This window comes from Cricetulus griseus, chromosome 4 (assembly GCF_003668045.3).
Source record: "Cricetulus griseus strain 17A/GY chromosome 4, alternate assembly CriGri-PICRH-1.0, whole genome shotgun sequence".
NCBI lineage: Eukaryota > Metazoa > Chordata > Mammalia > Rodentia > Cricetidae > Cricetulus > Cricetulus griseus.
This window is the reverse complement of record NC_048597.1, coordinates 80,629,728-80,650,941: the sequence shown is the minus strand read 5'-3', so window position 1 is coordinate 80,650,941 and position 21,214 is coordinate 80,629,728. Positions and strand designations below refer to the sequence as shown.

Here is a 21,214-nt window from a genome sequence, read left to right as displayed (position 1 = left end):
TTAGTATGTAGCAGAGACTGGCCTTAAGCTCCCGACCCTCCTGCTCAGATAACAAATGTGAACCATCGTACCTGGTTGACGCTGGGACCAAACCCTAGGCATCATGCATGCCAAGCAACTCCTCTACCATCTGAGCCACATCCCCAACCCCTGCTGTGAGCTTTTTCCACTGTTGAAATCACCACCCATCTCCAGGATGTTTGATGCTGGTTCATGGTACCCTCACTCACATGTCTGGACTAAAATGCTGAACAACCATGTTTATCATCCCTTGGGCCAACCATTTCAGATAATGGGAAGCCAATATGCCAGAAACCTTGGCCAATCAAATGCTTCTTCTCTCTTCTCTTTTGTCACTTGTGTCTTCTCAGAGGCAGGTCCAGTCAAGTGAGCCAGTTTTATATGCTTTTGAGAAATCTGTCTGTCCACCTGTCATCTCCCTATCTGCTGTGGTGCTGGGGGAAGGGCACTGGGGCCTTGTACATTGTGGGTTCATTCTAACTATATATGCACAGACTGTTCCTGTCAACCCAGTACCTTAAAAGGACTTTCTGGAATGAGCCAGTGAGGTGATTCAGTGGGTAAAGGTGCCTGCCACCAAGCCTGGTGACCTGAGTTCAAGCCCTAGGACATAAATGGTGGAAAGAGAGAATCAGCCCCACAGTTGTCTTCTAACCGCCACGTGCAAGCTCTGATACGTGTCCCTCTCTGTCTCTCCCCAAATAAATAAGTAAAGATACAATGAAAAGCTCCCCTCAGATTTGGAGGTGGCTCAGTTGGTAAAACACTTGTCTTGCTATCATGGGGACGTGAGTTCCAGCCCTAGAACCAATGTAAAAGTGCTGGGTGATCCCAGTGCTGGCTGTGCTGGTATCCCAGTGCCTGTGATCCCAGTGCTGGGAGATGGGAACAGATGGATCCCTAGAGTTGCCAGGCCCTCCAGCCAAGCTTACTTGGCAAGGTGTAGGTTGGTGAGAGACCCTGTCTCAAAGAAACAAGGTAGATGGCACTTGTGGAATGTCCTCTGTCCTGCACACATATCTGCATGCTGGCACATACACACAGAGAGACAGACAGACACACAGACAGACACACACACACACACACAGACACACACACACAGACAGACACAAAGAGACACACACACACACACCTCTGTCTCCAAAGATCTCCAGGGATACATGTTTCTTTCTCATTTTCCAGGTATGGTTCCGGAGGGGTGTCAACTCTCACAACCCCTGTGGCACCAGCTGGATCGAGATGGTTGGAGAAATGACAATGGTGAACGTGGGCCTGAATGACCAGGTAGATTTGCATATGGTTCGTGGGACTCCTAATACAGCTTATCTGCCACCCTACTGTCCCTTCTCCCCCAGCAGGGATTCCAGATGGGCACAGTGAGGAGTCTGAGGGTGCATGGGGTGGGTGGGATTCTAGAGTCCTGGCATCTCTCTTTGGCTCAAGGCCACTTGTCTTAGGACCCTGCAGGTCAGTCTGCTGGTGAGGAAGGGCGGGGCATGCACCCTAGATATAAGAAGTTAGCACTGAGAGATGTCACAGGGGAAGAAGGATTTCTAAATGACAGAACTGGGTTCCTTGTCTTTGACTCTGTGATGTCATGTTCTTCTCGTGGATGTCATCTTTACAGTATGACATGTTTCCTTCCTCCTAAAAAATTAATGCGGTTTGGGGGCCGGAGAGATGGTTCAGTGGTTAAGATGACTGGCTGCTCTTCTAGTGGACCTGGGTTTGATTCCCAGTACCATGTTGTTCACAACTGCCTAGAACTCCAGTTCTAGAGGGTCCATCTATCTCTTCTGGCCTCTGCATGCACTAGACACATGTTTTACACAGACATACATTCAGACAAAACAGTCACTTAAAATAATGGAGTTTTTTGTTGTTTTGTTCTTTTTTTATTTTTTTGATACAGGGTTTCTCTGTGTAGCCCTAACTGTTCTGTAGACCAGGCTGGCCTCTAACTCAGTGATCCGCTTGCCTCTGCCTCCTGAGTGCTGGGTTTAAAGGCATGCACCACCAGTGCCCAGCTAAAAAATAATTTTTAAAAAGAAAATGAGGGGTTAGGGAAGTGGCTCCATGGTTAGGAGTGTTTACTACTCTTACAGAGGACACTGGTTCAATTCCCAGCACCCACATCCGGCAGCTCACAACTGTCTGTATCTCCAGTTTCTGGGGATCCAACACTTTCTTCTGGCCTCTGCAGGCATGTGCATACCTGTTGTGCACATAAACCCATTCAGGGACACTCGTACTTATAAATATATAATTCCTGGGTTAGGTCCCTAGTGCCACATAAAACCGTATGTTGTAAATGCCTACCGTCCCAGCACTACGGGGGTAGAGGCAGGAGAATCAAAAGTCCAAGGTCATTTTTAGTGAGCCTGGGCTATGTGACACCTTATCTCAAAAAATAAAGCAAGAGACTGGAGAGATGGCTGAGCAGCAAGGAGCACACACTGCTCTTACAGAAGATCCAAGTTCTGTTCCTTGCACCCATTTTGGGGCTTCTCACAACCACCTGTAACCAAGGGATCCAATGCATCTACTGGCCTCCATGGGCCCCTGCATTCATGTGCACACACCTATACATACACACAAAAATACACATAATTAAATTATTTTTAAATTAAGGTTAAGCACCAGTGGACTCTTTGTCCCAGCACAGAATCTGTCAGCTCTCTGTTTACTCTAGACCTTGTCATCCCAGAGCCTCAGTCTGAAGTTTGAGAGCCCCAAAACCAGGCTTCCGATTCTCCTGGATTTGCTGCAACCCCTCCCTTCCCAGCCCTGTCAGCCTTTTGCCTGGATTTCTGCAGTCACCGACCACCCACCACCAGACATTCCTGGCCCTGACACACACTCATGCATGCCCCCCATGTCAGGATAAGGGGAGTCCTACCTGCATACCTGTCCTACAGCCCCGTTGAGCACTCCTGGACCCTCCTCCATTCTTCCCCAGCCCCTGGCAGAAGGGGTAGGAGCTCCAGGTATGTGTCCAGCTGCCTCTCAACAGCACCCTGTCTGTTCTAGGTCTGGGGCATCAGCTGTGAGGACCGAGCTGTGTACTTCCGACAGGGCGTCACCCCCACTGAGCTCAGTGGGAAAACATGGAAGGCCATCATTGTGGGCCGAGAAAGTGACCGGTCACACTCTGGCAGCTCATCCAGTCTCCTCAGGTGATACAGGGGAGCAGGGCACAGAGGAGTTGGGTGGGACAACTGTGGCCTCATGGGGTGCAAGGCCAATGACCTGCAAGAAAATCCGTCTCTATCAGAAGATTGTGAGTTCTAAACAAGCCTGAGCCACACAGTGAGACTTTGTTTCAACAAAAACAAAAAGAAAAGAAACAGTTCTGTAGCTAGGTGTCCTAATCATATCTAGATCGCTGTGATAAAACACTCTATAAACAGAAGCAATTTAGGTGGGAGAAAGGGGTTTATTTCATCTTACAGGCTATAGTCCATCATTGAGGGAGTCAAGACAGGAACTTGAAGGCAGGCCTGCTTGATGGCCTACATATTGAGTATTACCTCTGACCAAAGAAGTTCTAGCCAAGCAAGGAATTACAGTCTGAATTATGCAGGAGCGCTGTTCGCCAGCTCGCCCACAGGCACTTGCCTATCTAGCTTCCTTATATAGCCCAGGACCGCTTGCCCAGGGAGTGGCGCTGCCCACAGTGGGCAGGGCCCTCCTACATCAATTAATATCAAGACTCCCCTCCACACACAGACTTGTCCACAGGCCAGTATGATCTAGGCAATTCCTCAGTTGAAAGTCACCTCCCAAATGGCTGATTCTAAGCTTGACAGTTAACACTAACCAAGACACTGGGGAATGGTAACAGTGTATCAAAGTTTTAAGTGTGCAAAATGCTATTGAATTGTATGCTTTAAAGTAGTCAGTGTAGCCCAGAGATGGTAATCCCAGGGCTTGGGGAAATGTGGTGGCAGGAGGGTCAAATTGAAGGTCATCCTTGGCTACATAGTGAATATGATGCTAATACCCTGTTTCAAAACAGCAACAACAGAAAGGTCAACTTTAGCTGGGCATGGAAGCACTTGCCCATCAGTCAGAGGCTAAAGCAGGAGGAACACAAGTTTAAGGGCTGCCTGGACTACAGAGGGAGTTCAGATTACCCACAAAGGTAATTTAGTGAGGTCATTTTAAAATACTAAAGTACAGCTGGGCAGTGGTGTGTGCCTTGAATCCTAGCACTCAGGAGGTAGAGGCAGGCAGATCTCTATGAGTTTGAGGCCAACCTGGTCTACAGAGTGAGTTCCAGGACAGGCTCCAAAACTACACAGAGAAACCCTGTCTCGAAAAACAAAAAAAAGTACAGCTGGGTAGTGGTGGTGCATGTCTTTAATCCCAGCACTCGGGAGACAAAGGTAGGTAGATCTCTGTGAGTTCAAGACCAGCCTAGGCTACAGTGCGGGTTCCAGGACAGCCAGGACTATACAGAGAAATCCTGCCTCAAAAAAATAAAAATTAAATAGGAAGGGGCTGAAGGTCTAGCTCTTTGTTAGATCACTTCTCTAGCCCTAGATTTAATCCTCATTCCTACAGTAATAATAATAACAACAACAAAAATAGAAGAAGAAAAACTCTCAGATGTATTTTCCCTTCATCAAAGAGATACCAGAGAGCCTGTAATGTGGCTCAGTTAGAGCAGTGCTTGCCTATGGTGCATGAAGTTCTGGGGTCCATCCTCAGCACCATGTGAACTGGGTATGGTTGTACACACCAGTAATCCCAGCATCTGTAAGGTGGAGGCAAGAGGGTCAGGCATTTAAGGTCATCTGTGGTTATATAGTGAGTTTGAGACCAGCCCTGGGATACATGAGACCCTGTCTCCAAAACAAAACAAAGCAACAAGGAACTCCAGGTAGTATATGTCTGTAATCCTAGTATTCGGGATTGCTGTAAATTCAAGGGTAGCCTAGGCTACAGAGTGAGTTCCAGACAACATAGAATATAGTCTGTCTGTGTACTGGAGGATGGCCTTGAACTCCTGATCCTCCTGCCTCTACCTCAAACTGGGATGACAGGCGTGCACCCAGTTTTATGTGGTGCTGAAGATCCAAACTCAGGACTTCCCAGGCACTTTGCCAAGTGAGCTACATCCCCAGCCCACCTAAAAACAACAACAAATACATGCCCTGCCTCAACCCTTTAGTCTGGGATATGTTGGGGTCTTCCAGTCCCTGGAAGCAGAGTGTGCTGTGCAGGAGCAGTAGACAAGAGCTCAGGGGGCTTGTGATGTGGCTGCATCCACAGAGTTACAGGGTAAAGCACGTCTTCCAACAGAAAGTGAGTGTGTCCTATTCCATCCCCAGCGCTGGCTGCTTCTTCGGGGATGAGGTGAGGGGCAGTGGTACTGAATCTGCACCCAGTGACACCGATGCCTCCTCAGAAGTGGAGAGACAGGGTCCCGAACAGCTTCTCCCCAGAGAATCTGTGGACCATTCCAGGAACCTTAAAGGGAACTTGTCCAAGGGCCCTGAGACCAGCGGGAGCACTGAGCAAACCATGGAGAGTGCCTGCCCAGATGACAGCAAAGGGAAGGCCCCTGAGGCATCTGGCATTGATGAATGCCATGGCCCAGCCTCCACACCAGCTGAGCTGCCCTGGACCAACATTGACCTAAAGGAGCCCAAGAGGGTGTCTAGCCAGCCATCTACAGGCTTTCCTGAGACCACGGGCCTCTCCTCCCTGGGGCTCTTCCCACTGGGCATGGAGGAGCCCTATGGGGCAGATGACCATCCTCTATGGGCCTGGGTGTCTGGAGGTGGATGCTCAGTGGAGGCCTGCTCTGTGCTCAAGTGGTTCACTGTCCAGTCAGGTAAGGGTGCTCACGGGACTGGTGTACACAAAGACACCCGTGTCTGCAGCTGCATGGGGAGGGTATAGGTTTGCCTGAGGGCTGCAGCAGATTCACCACCCTGCCTGAAGGCTCTGTGCTCAGCAACCTTAACCAAGACCCTGGGCCAGTCTCTGGCCTTCCGAGGCTCCAGGCAGGAAGGCTCACAGAACAGTTTGTAAGTTGGAACAGATAGATTGGAGCTGGGGAGATGGCTCAGTGGGTACAGTGCTTGCTGTGCAAGCATGGGGACCTGAGTTCAGATCCCTAGAACCCATAATAAAAGTGGAAGGTGGCAGTATATGCCTGAAACCCTAGTGTTGGGGGCTTACTGGCCAGGCAATAGTGAGAGATCCAGTCTCAAAAAAATTTTAAAAAAGATGGAGAAATGATTGAGAAAAGATACCCCACCATCAGCACACACAGAAAGAGAAGGAAGGAATGAAAATAAAAAAATTTTAAGGCTGATTTAGGGATTGTTGACATTCCCTTTCTCACTGCTGGGACAAAACACCTTCCAAGGAAAGTTTAGGACAGAGAGCTTATTTTGGCTCATGGTTGTAGTCCCTTGTGGTGGAGGAGAGTCTCATTGCTTCCACGGTCAAGAAACAGGGATAGATGCTGTCTCTCCTTTTCATTCAGGCTGGGGCCCCAGCTCATGGGATGGTGCCACCCCACATTCAAGGTGGGTCCGCCCATCTCTGCTTGAAACTCCTTCACTGGGCCTAGGTCCCATCAAAATAGACCATCAGAGGGATGGGGGTGTAGGGAACCACACTCCCTCTTGTCCAGCTTCAAGCATGATAGCACCTAGCCTGAGGCTCTGGCCTCTTGCAGGGCTGTCCCCCTCAGTGCAGACGCTGTCCCTGTCCATCACACCCGCCCAGACCGCAGCCTGGAGGAAACAGATCTTCCAGCAGCTCACAGAGAGGACCAAGAGGGAGCTGGAGAGCTTCAGGCACTACGAGCAGGCTGTGGAACAGGTAGGCCCAGATGGCACTGCCACACTCTTTCTGTGTGTTTATTTAGAGATAAGGTCTCACTGTGCCCCCGCACTAGCCTGGAACTCATTCTGTATCCCAGGCTAACATCACATTGGTCAGTCAACTGCCTCAGCCTCCTGAGTGCTGGAGTCACAGGCACATCACAGCTGCTCATTTAGTGATTGCGTGTTTGCTGTATGCCAGCCCTGATGCAGTGTTAAGAGTAGACACGTTGTCCCACCTGCCCAGCAGTGCTTCCAGGCCCCAAAGCAGATCCAAGGATAAGGAATCTAGTTGGTGGTTTATTCATCTATCCTGAAGGACTTTTATTGGGGTCCCACCACCTTCAGGATGCCCTGTGGGCCCTGGGAAACAAGCATCCTGAGAGAACGGTGGGCAGGGAGGAGAAAGGCAAACCATGTCAACCTTGTCTGTCCCCTTCCAGGAGCCTAAACTCCCAGTTGTGGTATTTTGATGAATTGGGTCAGGATGGAATTTTAGACAGTCACTGCCCTCCCCAAGGTCACCCTCCTTGGCATACTCCATACCCTCGGAGGCAGAGACCCAACCTCAGATGCCATAGTCAGGCCAGGGAAAGAGAAATTATATAGAACACAAGAAGCTTTGGCCTAGACTGACCCAGAAGCTTGTGGCCTGTGCACCTGAGACTTTTATCACTAGCATTGACTTCTTAGACTTTGGCCAAGTGTGACCTCTTCCTTGAGCTTCAGTTTCCCTATCCAGAACATGGACTCAGGATGTGTCCTCACTAAGCTGATGAGACAGCTGTGTATCTGGAGCCACCTAGTGTTCATTTGTGGCACTGACATCTTTAATGGAAGAGAGAAGATGCTAGGAGGGTGGAGAACTGGGGGTGGAGAGGGGTGAGTGCACGACCAAGGGCCAGAATAGCTCTGAGGCTCTGGGAAAGAGCTGCCTGTAACCTCTGCCTGTTACGTCGGTCCCTGCCACAGTCGGTGTGGGTGAAGACTGGGGCCCTGCAGTGGTGGTGTGACTGGAAGCCCCACAAATGGGTGGACGTCCGTGTGGCCCTGGAGCAGTTCACAGGGCATGACGGTGCTCGAGACAGCATCCTCTTCATCTATTACATGATCCATGAGGAAAAGAAGGTACGGAGTGGGAAGCACTTGTCAGGGGAGGAGGACCATCGAGGGACGGTTTCACAGAGAGGAACATGGAGTAGGCCCTTGAGGTGCTCACTCTAGAATCTGCCCTCATTGGCAAAGTCCCAATGTGGGCACACGTGTAGCAGCCCTGCTGTGGCCTCGCCAAGCCAGCACCCCTCTGACAGTAGCGCCCCCCCCTTTTTTTTTCAATCCAAATACTGCTGTATATTTTCCTAGTCCTTTTATTTTGAGAAAGGGCCTTACTAAGTTAACTAGCCAGGCGTGGAACTCACCATGTAGCCCAGGGTGGCCTTGAACTCACTGTCCTTCAATGTCACCCTCCCAGGTGCTGGGGTCATGTGTTTGAATCATATTTGGCCAGACTTTGACCTTTGAGATGAGGCTAGAAGGTTGGGGAGATGAGTCCTACTGTCACATGTGCTGGGCAGTCAACTTAAAAGCATTTTTTTTAGGAGGGGCAGGTGGGAAACGGGTTCTCACACAGAACCATGCCTGATCTATGTGGTGCTGGGGACTGAACTTGGTGCATGCTAGACAAGCACTCTGTGAACTGAGCCACAGCCTCAGGCTCAGCCCCAAAGCATTTGTTCATCAGGTATAGCTTCAGCACTAGCAATTGGGCCATGAGGCCCAAGAATGAGGTCTAGATGAGGGCCCTTGCCCGGGGTGACAGCCTCACCGTGCATCCCCATCCCAACAGTACCTGCACGTGTTCCTAAATGAGGTGACCGTACTGGTCCCCGTGCTTAATGAAGCCAAGCACTCCTTTGCCCTCTACACCCCTGAGAGGACCAGACAGAGGTGGCCTGTGCGCCTGGCTGCTGCTACAGAGCAAGACATGAATGACTGGGTGAGTGACCATGGTCCGAAAGGGCTTAGTGAGAACTGACCACCCAGGCCTCAGTCTGCCCGGCAGTGACCAGCTGTATACCCACGCCAGCTTGCCTTGCTCAGCCTGTCCTGCTGTGAGAGCCGGAAGGTCCACGGACGCCCGTCCCCACAGGCCATCTGGTCTGTCACCTGCAAGGGTGACATCTTTGTGAGCGAGCCCAGCCCAGACCTGGAAGCCCGTGAGCACCTGCTACCTTGCGACCAGATGTGAGTCACACATATAACCACCCCACCCAAGGCCCCATGTGTTTCTAGAAAGGGGACCTGAACTGACATACTGCAGCTTCTCACTGACTGGTCAGGAAAGTGGTTAGCTATTTTCCTGGACTCTGAGGCCCACCAGGCCTATTCAAGGCTGGGCTTGGAGGTCAGTGGTGCCAACCAAGCAGCTCTGGATTAGCTTGGGGTACTTGGAGTGTGGTGAATGGGATTTAATCCCACCCGCAAGGGGCTTACATGGTGAAAGCAGAAAAACCACATCTCCCTCACCAGGCTGTACCTGGCGGCTCAGTCCTGTTCCAGTTCTGCTGAGACCCTGCAGTGTGGGTACTCTGGAAGCACAGAGGAAAGGGAGGAGCTTGGAGTGTATCTAAGGGTGGAAGTCTTAAGAGTGGGGCAGAGAGAAGCTCTTGGGAGAGTGGGGAGGGGTTCCCGTTGCCTTTAGATATGGGGGATCCTGGAGCAGGGGGCTCTCGGTTGGGGCATTTAAACCATGGACGGGGTAGGACACTGAGTATTTCAGTTGTTAGAGTATTTACCTAGAATGTAGGGACCTTGGATTCAATCCTCACTACCCCATAAACTGAGTATGGTGGCACATGCCTTTAGTCCCAGTACTTGGAGGTAGAAGCAGGAGGATGGAAAGTTCAAAGTTATCCTTGGCTGCATAGTGAGTTTGAGGACTGCCTGGGATCCGAGAGACATGGTATAAGAGGTTCTGAAGGACAAGGAGCAGGACTCTGGGGAGGAAGAGGACAGGTGAGGACTGCCAAGGAAGCTCTGGATTCCCTTATCAGTGACCATAGTCCTGCCCAGGAATCATAGACCCTACTGTCCCACGGGTAGCCAGTGCAATCATCACTGTAGGCATAGCCTACAGAAAACCAACCCATCTTCCTACATCGGAAGTGGCTGTCCCCAGGTAGCCTCCCTAGTTTGGCTTGGAAGCCAGCTGACCACACTGTTCCTCACACAGAGGATTAAATGGCACGTTCCCTGCTCTCTGCCATAACATTTAAGCCTGGCTGCACCTAGCACACTGTGACCAACCCCGCTCCACTTCCCAGCTCTGAGAGGGGAATCCTGTCCCATGGTCAGTGTGGCCCAGGGGTGAGGGGGACAAGCTCTTAGGGACACCTGGTCTCTTGTGTGCCACTCTAGAATTGGTTAACTCAAACAGGAGCCAAGTGGGCTGTCTGTTTTTCTGGCATGGAGGTTTCAGACTTGTAGTACTTAGCTAAGTGAGGTCTATTGGATAACTGGCTGAGGGGCTTTTATCACCACTGCAGGTTCTGGCGGCAGATGGGAGGCCATTTGCGGATTATAGAGGCCAACAGCCGAGGAGTAGTGTGGGGCATTGGCTATGACCACACAGCCTGGGTATACACTGGCGGCTACGGCGGAGGTTGCTTCCAAGGTGAGGGTGACCCTGAGCACCTGAGGCTGGCAAGATTAGTTCCCAAAACCTTCTGGGCATAACCTCCCTTAATCCCATCTGGCTACCCTTCCCAGTGCCCAGGGCCGCTGTCCCAGTATCGAGACTTAAGCAGCTGGCTGACAGGTGACCTTCACCACTGCCAGCCTCCACAGAGGGCAGTCCCAGGCCAGTCCATGGATGGCACTTGAGAATCCAGAGAATAGGCCTAGCCTCCAAGATGCCCTCTGGGACCCCACCAACAGAGCAGAGGAACCCGAAGGTTCTAGAACAGCAGCTGCCAAGATCCTCTAGTATGTTCAGCACTTCATTGCACAAATGAAGTCATATAGTACTTTGGGGTAACCCCAGAGCCCATGCTCCCCAATTATGCCAAATTCCAGAATCTTTAGGGAAAGTGAGTCATCCCCACCACAGGGATTCCCCAAGTTTGGTGTGTAAAGTAGAGATAAAAGCAGACTCTGAGGTATATTCTATGCCACAGCCCTGATATCCCATGGTGGGGAAACAGCTGACCCTGGAGAACTGTGGTCCACCAAGACCACAGAAACCTACAACGTCTCAGGCCAAAGAACTTCCCTGACCTTGAGGCAGGAATGACTTTGGTCTCTCTTCTGCCTTTGAGGACATCCAGACTCACAGAGGTCATATGTGTAGTCAAGGTAGCTTTGCTAATTAATAGGTAAGCCGAGCAGGAACCTGCTGCGCACTAGATAGGAAGACAACAGGGCAGCGGGGTCTCTAAGAATGGAGGGGGCCTAGTGTGCTGTCACCTGCCTTTACTTCCAGCACTTGGGAAGCAGAAGCCAGCAGATCTGTGTGTTTGAGGCCTGTCTGGGACATACAGTGAGACCCTGTTACAGATCTCTCCCATGGAAACTATGCAGTCCCAAAGGAATTATGGACACACAGGAGACAGAAACCGAAGCAAGGCTGGTCCCTTTGAGATCAAATAACCAGTCTCAGCCTCCCTGGCTCTGATCTGTTCTCCCAGCCGGTTTCAGACAGAAAAGCCAAGTCCCTGGCTGCAGTCTCAGGGTCCTGGCTACTGGCCTGGGTCCCAGTAGCCTCTTCTCCTCTCTTCTCCAGGCCTGGCCAGCAGCACCAGCAACATTTACACACAGTCAGATGTGAAGAGTGTATACATCTACGAGAACCAGCGTTGGAACCCTGTCACCGGCTATACCAGCAGGTTGGTGGCATGGATGCTTGGTGAAAGTGCTGTCTGGCCCAGACCACAGACCTGACAAAAGCTGGGCAGCAATGTTTAGCATAGCCTGGACTGGGGTCAAGGCCTCCAGCCTGGAAGTAACTAGATGGTGTGTCTTTTTTAGGTGTGTGTGCAAGTGTGTCTGCATGTGTGCACACATGCCAGCTTTTTTTTCTCTCTCTAAGATTTATTTTACTTTATTTATTTATTAATTCATTCATTCATTTTTGGGTCTTTTTTTTTTTTTTTTTTTTTTGAGGCAGAGTTTCTCTGTGTAACAGCTATGGCTGTCCTGGAACTCGCTCTGTAGATCAGGTTGGCCTCTAACTCATAGAGATCCGCCTGCTTCTGCCTCCCAAGTGCTGGGATTAAAGGCGTGTGCCACCACCGCCTGGCTTATTTTATTTTTAAATTGTGTGTGCGTATGTGTGTTTGCACGCGCGTGCAAGTGTGCACACACAAGTTTGTGAACATAAGTACAGGTGTCCATGGAGGTCAGAAGAATGCTGGATCCCTGGAGCAGGAGTTGCAGGCTGTTGTGAACCTCCTAACATGGGTGCTGGACAACAAACTCAGGTCCTCAGTGAGAGCAAGGCAAGCTCTTAATCCCTGAGCCATTTCAGCCCCTGACCAGCTTCGTACATGGGTTCTGTGGGTTGAAATTGAGTTCTCATGCTTGTAAGGATAGTCTTTTACCAACTGCAGTTTCTCCAGATCCTTCCCTGTAAAAGGAGTTCTTAATTGGTCTAGATAATAAAAAAACCGGAGTCAGATATAGAGGAAAATGCTGAGAGATCACCGAGAAGGAACAAGCCACAGCACATCTTACCGCCTAAGCGTCTCCGCAGAGAAGACAGGAATTTCCTGTTTCTCCCGGCTTATATCCTGTTTCTACCCAGCTACATCACTTCCTGTCTGTACAGACCTTCAAACTTCTATGGTTAGCTAGTGGCAAGCTCCATTTTCTGACCCCCAGACAGGCTTTATTTGTGTAAGAGAGATATCACCATACTTCCCTTCTTCTTAAAGTTTATTCTTAGACCCTGTCTCTATAGAAAGATGGCTCAGTGGTGAAAAGCGCATTCTACTCTTGTTTGCCCACATCAGCTGTTAACATGACCTCCTATGATTCCAGCTCCAGGGGATCTGATGCTCTCTCCTGGCCTTTGCAGGCACCATGGCATATTCACACAGAGACATATACAGATACACATATGTAACTTTTGTTTGTTTGTTTTTCAAGACAGGATTTCTCTGTGTAGCCATGGCTGTCCTAGAACTCATTCTGTAGACCAGGCTGGCCTCAAACTACAGACCTCCACCTGCCTCTACCTCCCGAGTGCTGGGATTAAAGCCATGCACCACTATACCTGACTAGGAATAGATTTCTTAAAATTTAAAACTAAAATATAAATAAAGGCCATAGAGCTGTTAATCTCCTCTCCCCAAGGAGCTGGGTAATCTAAGCACGGTGGCAAGATCAGTCATCCCTGGCCAGGGCTATACAAAGAAGCTCCATCTCAAACAAACAAAAAAGATTAGCTGTCATTTCCAACCAAGGTCCCATCCATTGTTACTGGGTAAGGGATGCAACATCTTGTGGGGTTGGGGCACAACTGTTAAGGCCATAACGTAAGGGAAAGAGAGCTGACTCCCAGACCTTGGCTTCAATAGATGGCTTAGTTTTTATGGCCCAGGCACTGTGGTGACACAAGGTGATTTCAGTTGGTCTCCCAGCCCTGGGGCAATTCTGATTTTGTCCATTACCCCTGGTGTGTGAATGAGTCTAGAGGTGGCTTATTCAGGCAGTTCTGCCGTATCCCCAGCAGGGATGAGTATAAACCTATAACCAGGAGTATCTGGGCACGGTGGCCTATTCTGAGTCCTCTGTCTTCACCCTACATCTGCTATCCTGCTACAGGGGTCTGCCCACTGACCGGTACATGTGGAGTGATGCTACAGGGCTGCAGGAGTGCACAAAGGCCGGCACGAAGCCGCCATCTCTGCAGTGGACTTGGGTGAGTCCTGCCTCCCCTGTGTGTGTAATGTGTACAGTCTGCCAGCCCTGGCCCTCCTGTCTCCCAGGTTTCTACTGGTCTGTGGGTTTTGAGGGAGGGAGTCTCCCATTCACACTGACTTGCTCTCCCCCAGGTCTCTGATTGGTATGTGGACTTCAGTGTCCCCGGCGGCACCGACCAGGAAGGATGGCAGTATGCCAGTGACTTCCCTGCGTGAGCATCTCTCTGTGCTCTGAGATTCTGGGGCTGGGACCCTCTACCCCATCCTAGCTGAGTAGCAGAACCTACCCCAATGCTGTTATCTCAGCTGTTTCAGGGTTGGGGTGGGAGGGACTCTACAGAGCTCTGCCTACACCCTACATACAAAGTTGGGACGGGTAGTTTTCATACTGTATCAGGAGCCTCTAAGGCTGGATCAGGCCCTTCACAGTGCAGTGTCTTATCAGAATAATGAGCAAGAAGAACCTAAGCCAGGGCCCCAGCTGGATGGCTTCTGAGCAGACTCGGATGACAGTCCAGGTCATTCTCCTTGGGTGGCAGTGAGGCCTCTCAACCAGACCAAAGGTTCCATTCCCCAAGCATGCTCTGATATGCTGGGGAGGGGACAGGCCCAGAGCAGCTGAGCCCAACCCCCTGGACAGCTGCTGCCATGCCCAGGCCTCAGGGGACCCCTGAAAGCTACATTTCAGCCCTGACCACATTGAGGCAGCTAGGAGAACTATATGCAGCCACAGCTACTCCTCTGCTTATGTGACCTAACGTTGGGAAAAGAGTGTGTGCAGCGTTGTCACTTTCTAGAAAGTTCCACGAAGTGATCTTGATTGCACCATTTCTTCCTCGTGCAGCTCTTACCATGGGTACAAAACCATGAAGGATTTTGTCAGGAGAAGGTGCTGGGCCAGGTGAGAAACAGAACTGCAGGGTAGTGGGTTCAGTCCCCACCCCCCAAATTCTTCATCTGTGACCAGGGAAGGGGATGCTGGTTTCTCTTGAGCCAGATCTGCTGGCCTCTGACATAAGTCCCCAGGAAAGAAGCAGGGACAGAGGGAGGGAAACCAGAGTCAAAGTAAATGTCAACCCAGGAAATGCCTGCGGGCTCCTAGTGCTCTGCTTTCTGAAGTTTGTTCTGAAGAACAAATAAGAGAAATGTCACTGGCTGTGCTCTGCCCATAGGTTGGAGGGTGAGCTGGGGGAAGGGCAGAGAACAGATAGGAGTCTATCGTTAGCACCCAATGGGTGCTCTGCCCTCCCCTAAGCTCAGGAGTCTATGGCTCACCCCATCCCTGTCGGGGTCATCCAAATCTCAGCTTCTGCATGCTGGGCTGTGCCTGTGTCAGCAACAGGTAGTGATGAGTGGTGACATGTCCTGGGGTTTGCTGTCACAGCTGGTGCCTGGACTCAGGCTCATATTTCCCCGAACAGAAAATGCAAGCTGGTGACCAGTGGGCCGTGGCTAGAGGTAGCCCCTATTGCCCTCAGCGATGTGTCCATCATCCCAGAGGGTGCAGATGTGGATGGACGAGGACACCACATTGCACTGTGGGCTGTCAGTGACAAGGGAGATGTCCTGTGCCGCCTGGGTGTATCTGAACTCAACCCTGCGGTGAGCACCAATCTCCTGGCCTTCAGGGTTGTCCCTGTTTTTTGTAACATCTTCTGGATATCGGGATTCTTCCTTGAGAGGCAACTGGCCTCAGGTTTCCCCAGACCTGCCCAGAATGGGACCAGAGGGCGGGAGGATGTCATATGTAACCCAAATGAGGCAGGTAGTACCAAGGATGAGGTTGGCATGGAGAGTCGCCATCTCTCCAGGCCTGGGAGTGGGGTGAGGGTAGGGGACAGGGCCCAGGTGACACGGTAGTTCCTTAGAACCCTTGATGAAGTGCACAGGCTGTTATCTTTCCTTTGAGAGGCCTGAGTCCAGGGGCTCAACAGTAGGCCAAGGTAGACTGTAGTTAGGGCTAGGTCAAACCACCCTGGACACCTTCTGCCTCCCAGGCAGGCTTAGGTGCATTATACCCCCTTTGAGTCTCTGCCTCAGAGGAGGAAGCCAGGTGGTGCCATTGGCCCCTGAGCAGTCTCCCTCGACCTTCCATCTCCAGGGTTCCTCTTGGCTACATGTGGGCACTGACCAGCCCTTTGCCTCTGTCTCCATTGGCGCCTGCTATCAGGTGTGGGCTGTGGCCAGGGATGGCTCTGCATTCTACCGGGGCTCTGTGTCGCCCTCTCAGCCAGCTGGTGAGTGGTACCCACCCCCACCTCTAGCCCCACTCTGGTGCACCATGGGAAGGAAGTTTCCCTTTTAAGATGGTGGGTGGGTCTCTTACTCAATTCAGAGGTCTTCCGCTGGAGCAGGCTCAGGGGTGAGTTGTGCTCCCCCCTCAGAGGCCACCTCATCCACACAGGCACAGCCTGGGACAGCACCTTTGGTGAGGGATCCTGAGCTGTGGGATCACTCTTGTTATCTCGGGGTGTGAGCCGTGCTGGCCTTTTCTATGCTGGGTTTTACAGGGAGTTGAAGGGCAGCCACTGAGTCCATCTCCCAACTATGTGCCAGGCTAGGCACCTTCAAGTCACATGGATGAGGTGGGCTTGGTATCAGAACCCAGGATGGACCCCAAAGGAGCCTGGGCAAACCTGGGATATTGAGTGGATGGCAGAGCCTGAGGTGGCCTTACATGACCCTCAGCGCACACACTGAGCCCAGCCATACATTTGTTCAGCTGGGGTTGAAGGCTGGCTACAAGGGCTCAGCCTACTTTGAGCTTTGGAGCACTGAACAGGCCTGGGTTTGGGCTCACAGGTGTGGGGGCTCCCAATAACCTCCTGAGGCAGCTTTTCCATCACAGGTGACTGCTGGTATCACATCCCATCTCCTCCCAAACAGAAGCTGACACAGGTGTCTGTGGGCCAGACATCAGTATATGCCTTGGATGAAAACGGCAAGTTATTTCTGAGTCTGCGTGGTCAGTGGGGAGGATAGGGTCCCATGGATACCCCAGTATGATCGTGACCAGGCCACAAGTAGGCTGGGTTGTCATCGCTTCTCAAAACATCGTTTGGAAGTCTCCAGACCTATCTGTGTTGTTTCCCTAAGGACAAGGAACTTTACCTGTTAAGGTCACCCTCCAGCATTGTGGTTAACATAGAGACTGGACACTGGAGCTCAGCCCAGTGTTGACCCTCAGGAGCCATGCAGGCAGGACCTGGACCAAGACAAAACAGCAAAGCCCCTAGGAGCCCTACATGAGGCCAGAAATGTCAGTTAGTCTCTTCCCTAACTTACTCAGTTTATGACACCAGCCCCGGATGCATTTAGAACGTCATTTAGTAGTGCCTGGGTGTGGGACATAGGAGCCCCATAGGCAGCCCTGGGCCATTTCTGATCCCTTTGTCACCTCAGACAGGGCCCTGTCCCATTCTTCTCAAGATTTTACTGATTGTATTGATGAGAGGGTAGGAAAAGCAGAATCAAGACTTGGAGCCATGGTAGCACAGGCCTGTGATCCTAGCACTTGGGAGGCAGAGGCAGGAGGATCAGAAGTTCAGGCCATCCTCAGTAAGTTCAAGGCAAGCTTGGAACACATGAGACCCTGTCTCAGAACTTGAAGGCGGGTATGGTAGAGCTTGTCTTTTTTTTTTTTTTTTTTTTTTTGCGGCGCGGGGGGGGGGGGGAGTAAGGGGGTGTTTCGAGACAGGGTTTCTCTGTGTAGCTTTGGAGCCTATCCTGGCACTTGCTCTGGAGTCCAGGCTGGCCTTGAACTCACAGCGATCCGCCTGCCTCTACCTCCCGAGTGCTGGGATTAAAGGCATGCGCCACCAACGCCCGGCTAGAGCGTGTCTTATGACCTCTGTTGTCCTAGAAAGGAAAGTTTGAAGCTGTCCTGAGCTACATAATGAAATCCCATCTCTGAAAACCTCAGTTGATAGAGCACCTGCCTCTCACACAGAAAGCCCAGAATTCAATCCCTGACACTGGGTGTGGCTTGTGTACCGGTGATCTCAATACTGGGAGACGGAGGCAGCAGGATCAGGAGTTCAAAGCCAGACTGGGCTACTTGAGACTGAAAAAGAAAAGAAAACAAAAACAGTCTTGGAGTCCAGGGTGTTGCATCCAGATCCGGTTTTCTTTTTATTTGCTTAAAACATTCTTTGTCCTCGGCTTCTCCCTCAGCAGAGAGGCCAAGGCTGTCAGCCCCAGGAGGCACAATGACACGATTATGAAGCCTAGAACACAGAGAGACAGGGCTGGCTGTGGCCCAGGCTCCTGGCTGTGGGTCATCAAGAGCCCTTGGGTGTGAAGGACTGGATGGGGAGCGGGCGGTTGACCCCACAGCATGCCAAGATGGGCCAAAGGGCTTTGCCGATGACCTTCATTGCTTCTCTGTCCAGGGAACCTGTGGTACCGAGCAGGGATCACCCCCAGCTACCCGCAAGGCTCCAGTTGGGAGCACGTATCCAACAATGTGCGCAAAGTGTCTGTGGGGCCACTGGACCAGGTGAGGAGGGGAGGGGAGGACAGGTTACTGGCAGTAGGGAAGAGGGTCTTCTCTCTGGTCTCTCTCAACCACATAGCTTCCCTTCTCTCTCTCTCTCTCTCTCTCTCTCTCTCTCTCTCTCTCTCTCTCTCTCTCTCTCTCTCTCACTCTCACCCACACAGCTTTCCCCCCCACAGCATCCCTCCTCCTCTCCCTCCCTTTCTTCCTCTCAGTCTCTCCCCCCCCACCCCCGCCCCCATACCCAGCTGCCCCTCTGCAGCTGGGCCAGGAACTCCAACAAAGTTCTGTTCCAGGTCTGGGTAATTGCCAACAAAGTCCAGGGAAGCCATGGCCTGAGCCGTGGGACAGTGTGTCGTCGCATGGGTGTCCAGCCTCGGGAGCCCAAAGGGCAGAGCTGGGACTATGGCATTGGAGTAAGTGCACTGCCAATCTGGGATGTGCACCAGACACAGCATGGGGAGGGGGGGGGAGAGCCTTTGAGAGAAAACTTGGTTCCTAAATGACATACATGGCTTTCTGCTTGTAGGGAGGCTGGGACCACATCTCTGTCCGGGCCAATGCCACCATGGTACCCAGGAACATGTCCAGGGAACAGGAGGCCCATGTTCAAGGTCCCGTTTACTGCTGAAGCCTCTCCTCAACCAGAGGCAAGGATGGTTTGATCCTGAAGGACTGGAACTGAACCTTTCTTGTGTAGTATGGAAGGCATCACCCAGGCCCAGACATGCACGGGCAGTCAGGCCAAAGTCAGCCATTTCTGAAGCACTGACAAAATGCCTAGAGTTGTGACTGGGAGCAGTCCCACAGGTGTCCCAAGTCTGTGTGGGATGTTGGAGGGAGAAGGAGATGACCACTGCCTGGGGCTCTCAGCCCTGATCCCTCCCTGTTATACCTCCCAGCTTTCCAGGCCAGGACCTCAGAGCCCTCCAGAAACTCTGGCCCTAAAGAGGCAAATCCTGGGAGGGACCATCCTCACCTGGAGACCCCAAATCACCCCCAGGAGAAACAGCTGTGAGGCTCAGGTCTACAAGCCTCAGTCTGCGGTCAACCCTCAGCAGGTTTTCCAAATGGGGTTTTGCTTCAAAAGTTAAGGAGTTGGGCTTGATGGCTAATGCCTATGTGCCTGGCACTCAGGAGACTGAGGCAGGAGAATTGTGAGTTTGAGACCACCCAAGACTACATACATAGCAAGACTATCACACACACACAAAAAAAAAATCTAGATAAATAAACCAGGCATGATGGTACATGCCTGTAATCCCAGTACTCAGAAGGCAAGAAGATCAGGAGTTCAAGGGTACCCTCAGCTCCACAGTAAGTTTGAGGCCAGCCTGAGCTACATGAGACCCTGCTTCTGGAACCTGGTGGGTCTTATCCTGGTTTGGGGACCCCTCCTGGGGTGCACTGCAAGGTAGTCTCCATGTAGAGAGTCACCACTATGAACTCCAATGTAGCCCCTCTTTCAGATATGGGGGTGGGGCCTCCTTGCCAGGGATCTTGTTGCAGGGGGGCCAGGTTTAGGTGGAGGCACCCTGCACCCTAGACTTGGGTGAGGAATCCTGTGCCCTGTGGAGAGGGTATGGCCAGAGCTATCTTGTACCCCAGGGCTGGGCAGAAGGCACCTGCTGTCCTGAGATGAGAGCTCTAGCCTGCCTGGCATGGCCTAAGCACTGGCCCCTGGTGTGTGTGCCCCAGTAGGTGATGTCTCATGTTTCAGACACCACCCAGGAGTTGCCAGAGCCCCATCTTTGTTCATTTGAGACAGGACAGACTTACCCCTAACTGGTTTGTCCTGGAATCTTCCATGTGATGTCATGGTCAGGAAGGGTTCCATTCTGCATGAGGGGTGTCCCCAGAAGCTAAGAGGAAACTACTTTGAGGCCCCATCCCAAGGACATCTAGGAGCCCCATGTCCTCGGCATTTCCAGAGGTGGGACTAGACACATCTATGTGCAGAGAGGTGTTCCAGGATCACCCTCCTGCCTGCATGTCAGTATCAGGTTTCCAAGTGGGCATCCTGGTTTGTCCTCTAGCAACCGTGACCCATGTGTTCTGCTGCAGATGGCTCTCAACAGAGCACTACGAGGGTGTCACTCTGCCCTTTAGCCAGGATGACACATCCTTTCACCGCTGAGCACCAACTGTTTACCCCCTCAGTGGCACCAAACTGTCTAGACTCCTCAGATACTCTATTTAATAAAAATTTCTACCATGGCATGGCATGACTGATGTATTTTTATTAGACATTTGGGATAAAAGGCATAGGTCTCCAGGTACCTGTGCCTAGGACCAAAGCATGGTGGCAGTGAAATCTTTTCCTTTTCATTTCAAGATGCAGCTGACAATTTCATTAGTACTTTACAGGAACCATTAGGGGAAAAAAGAGCCAGTTCAAGTCATTGAAGGAATGTTTTCACGTCAGGGCCCAGGCTGTTCCCTTTCATCTTGGCCTTTTCCAGACAGGTCACATTTCCTGTTTCTCTGCTTGTGTTGATGGGAAGTTGATCAGCTCTGGTGGCTCCGCAGTCCAGGTGACCTGGTGTGGGGGAAGCTCTATCCCTCTCATCCAGGGGCTTGAGTCAGCTCAGCCCCGCCCTCTTCTCTCCCCTCCCCAGTTACCTACCAGGAATGATGAGACCAGGCTAGGGATGGAGATCAGTTGGTAGAGAGCTTGCTGAAGATGCTCCAAGCCCTGGGTTCAATCCCCAGAACTAAACTGGGTGTGGGGGTACATGCCAGTAGTCCGTCCCAACGCAAGAGGTAGAGGCAGGAGGATCAGAAGTTCATCCATCACTACCTAGCAAGTTGGAGGTCAACCTAGACTACGTGAGACCTATGTCAGAAAAAAAAAAAAAAAAAAAAAGACAAGCCTGGGCTTGGGACAAGGAGACAGACCATCAGGGCTTACTGGCATCACAGACTTGTCTCCT

At 51.5% G+C, this 21,214-nt stretch overlaps 1 protein-coding gene across 4 annotated transcripts in view; it reads left to right on the top strand.

Moving 5' to 3' along the window:
* The window catches only part of Tecpr1 (tectonin beta-propeller repeat containing 1), a 28,680-nt gene extending 8,174 nt beyond the window's left edge, over positions 1–20,506 (top strand). For 2 of the 4 annotated variants that reach the window (XM_027413607.2, XM_035443156.1), the window contains 18 exons: positions 1,204–1,305; positions 3,052–3,197; positions 5,358–5,863; positions 6,719–6,864; positions 7,839–7,994; positions 8,713–8,862; positions 8,953–9,110; positions 10,412–10,539; positions 11,647–11,749; positions 13,689–13,785; positions 13,919–13,998; positions 14,631–14,687; positions 15,208–15,388; positions 15,888–16,027; positions 16,621–16,727; positions 18,178–18,284; positions 18,578–18,697; positions 18,811–20,506. In XM_027413607.2, the coding sequence (XP_027269408.1) occupies positions 1,204–1,305; positions 3,052–3,197; positions 5,358–5,863; positions 6,719–6,864; positions 7,839–7,994; positions 8,713–8,862; positions 8,953–9,110; positions 10,412–10,539; positions 11,647–11,749; positions 13,689–13,785; positions 13,919–13,998; positions 14,631–14,687; positions 15,208–15,388; positions 15,888–16,027; positions 16,621–16,727; positions 18,178–18,284; positions 18,578–18,697; positions 18,811–18,912 (2,586 nt within the window). In that variant the 3' untranslated portion in view covers positions 18,913–20,506. Of the gene's footprint in view, positions 1–1,203; positions 1,306–3,051; positions 3,198–5,357; positions 5,864–6,718; positions 6,865–7,838; positions 7,995–8,712; positions 8,863–8,952; positions 9,111–10,411; positions 10,540–11,646; positions 11,750–13,688; positions 13,786–13,918; positions 13,999–14,630; positions 14,688–15,207; positions 15,389–15,887; positions 16,028–16,620; positions 16,728–18,177; positions 18,285–18,577; positions 18,698–18,810 lie in introns of those variants that run through there. The other 2 variants (XM_027413608.2, XM_027413609.2) reach the window with 2 other exon arrangements.
* The last annotated feature ends 708 nt before the right edge of the window (positions 20,507–21,214 follow it).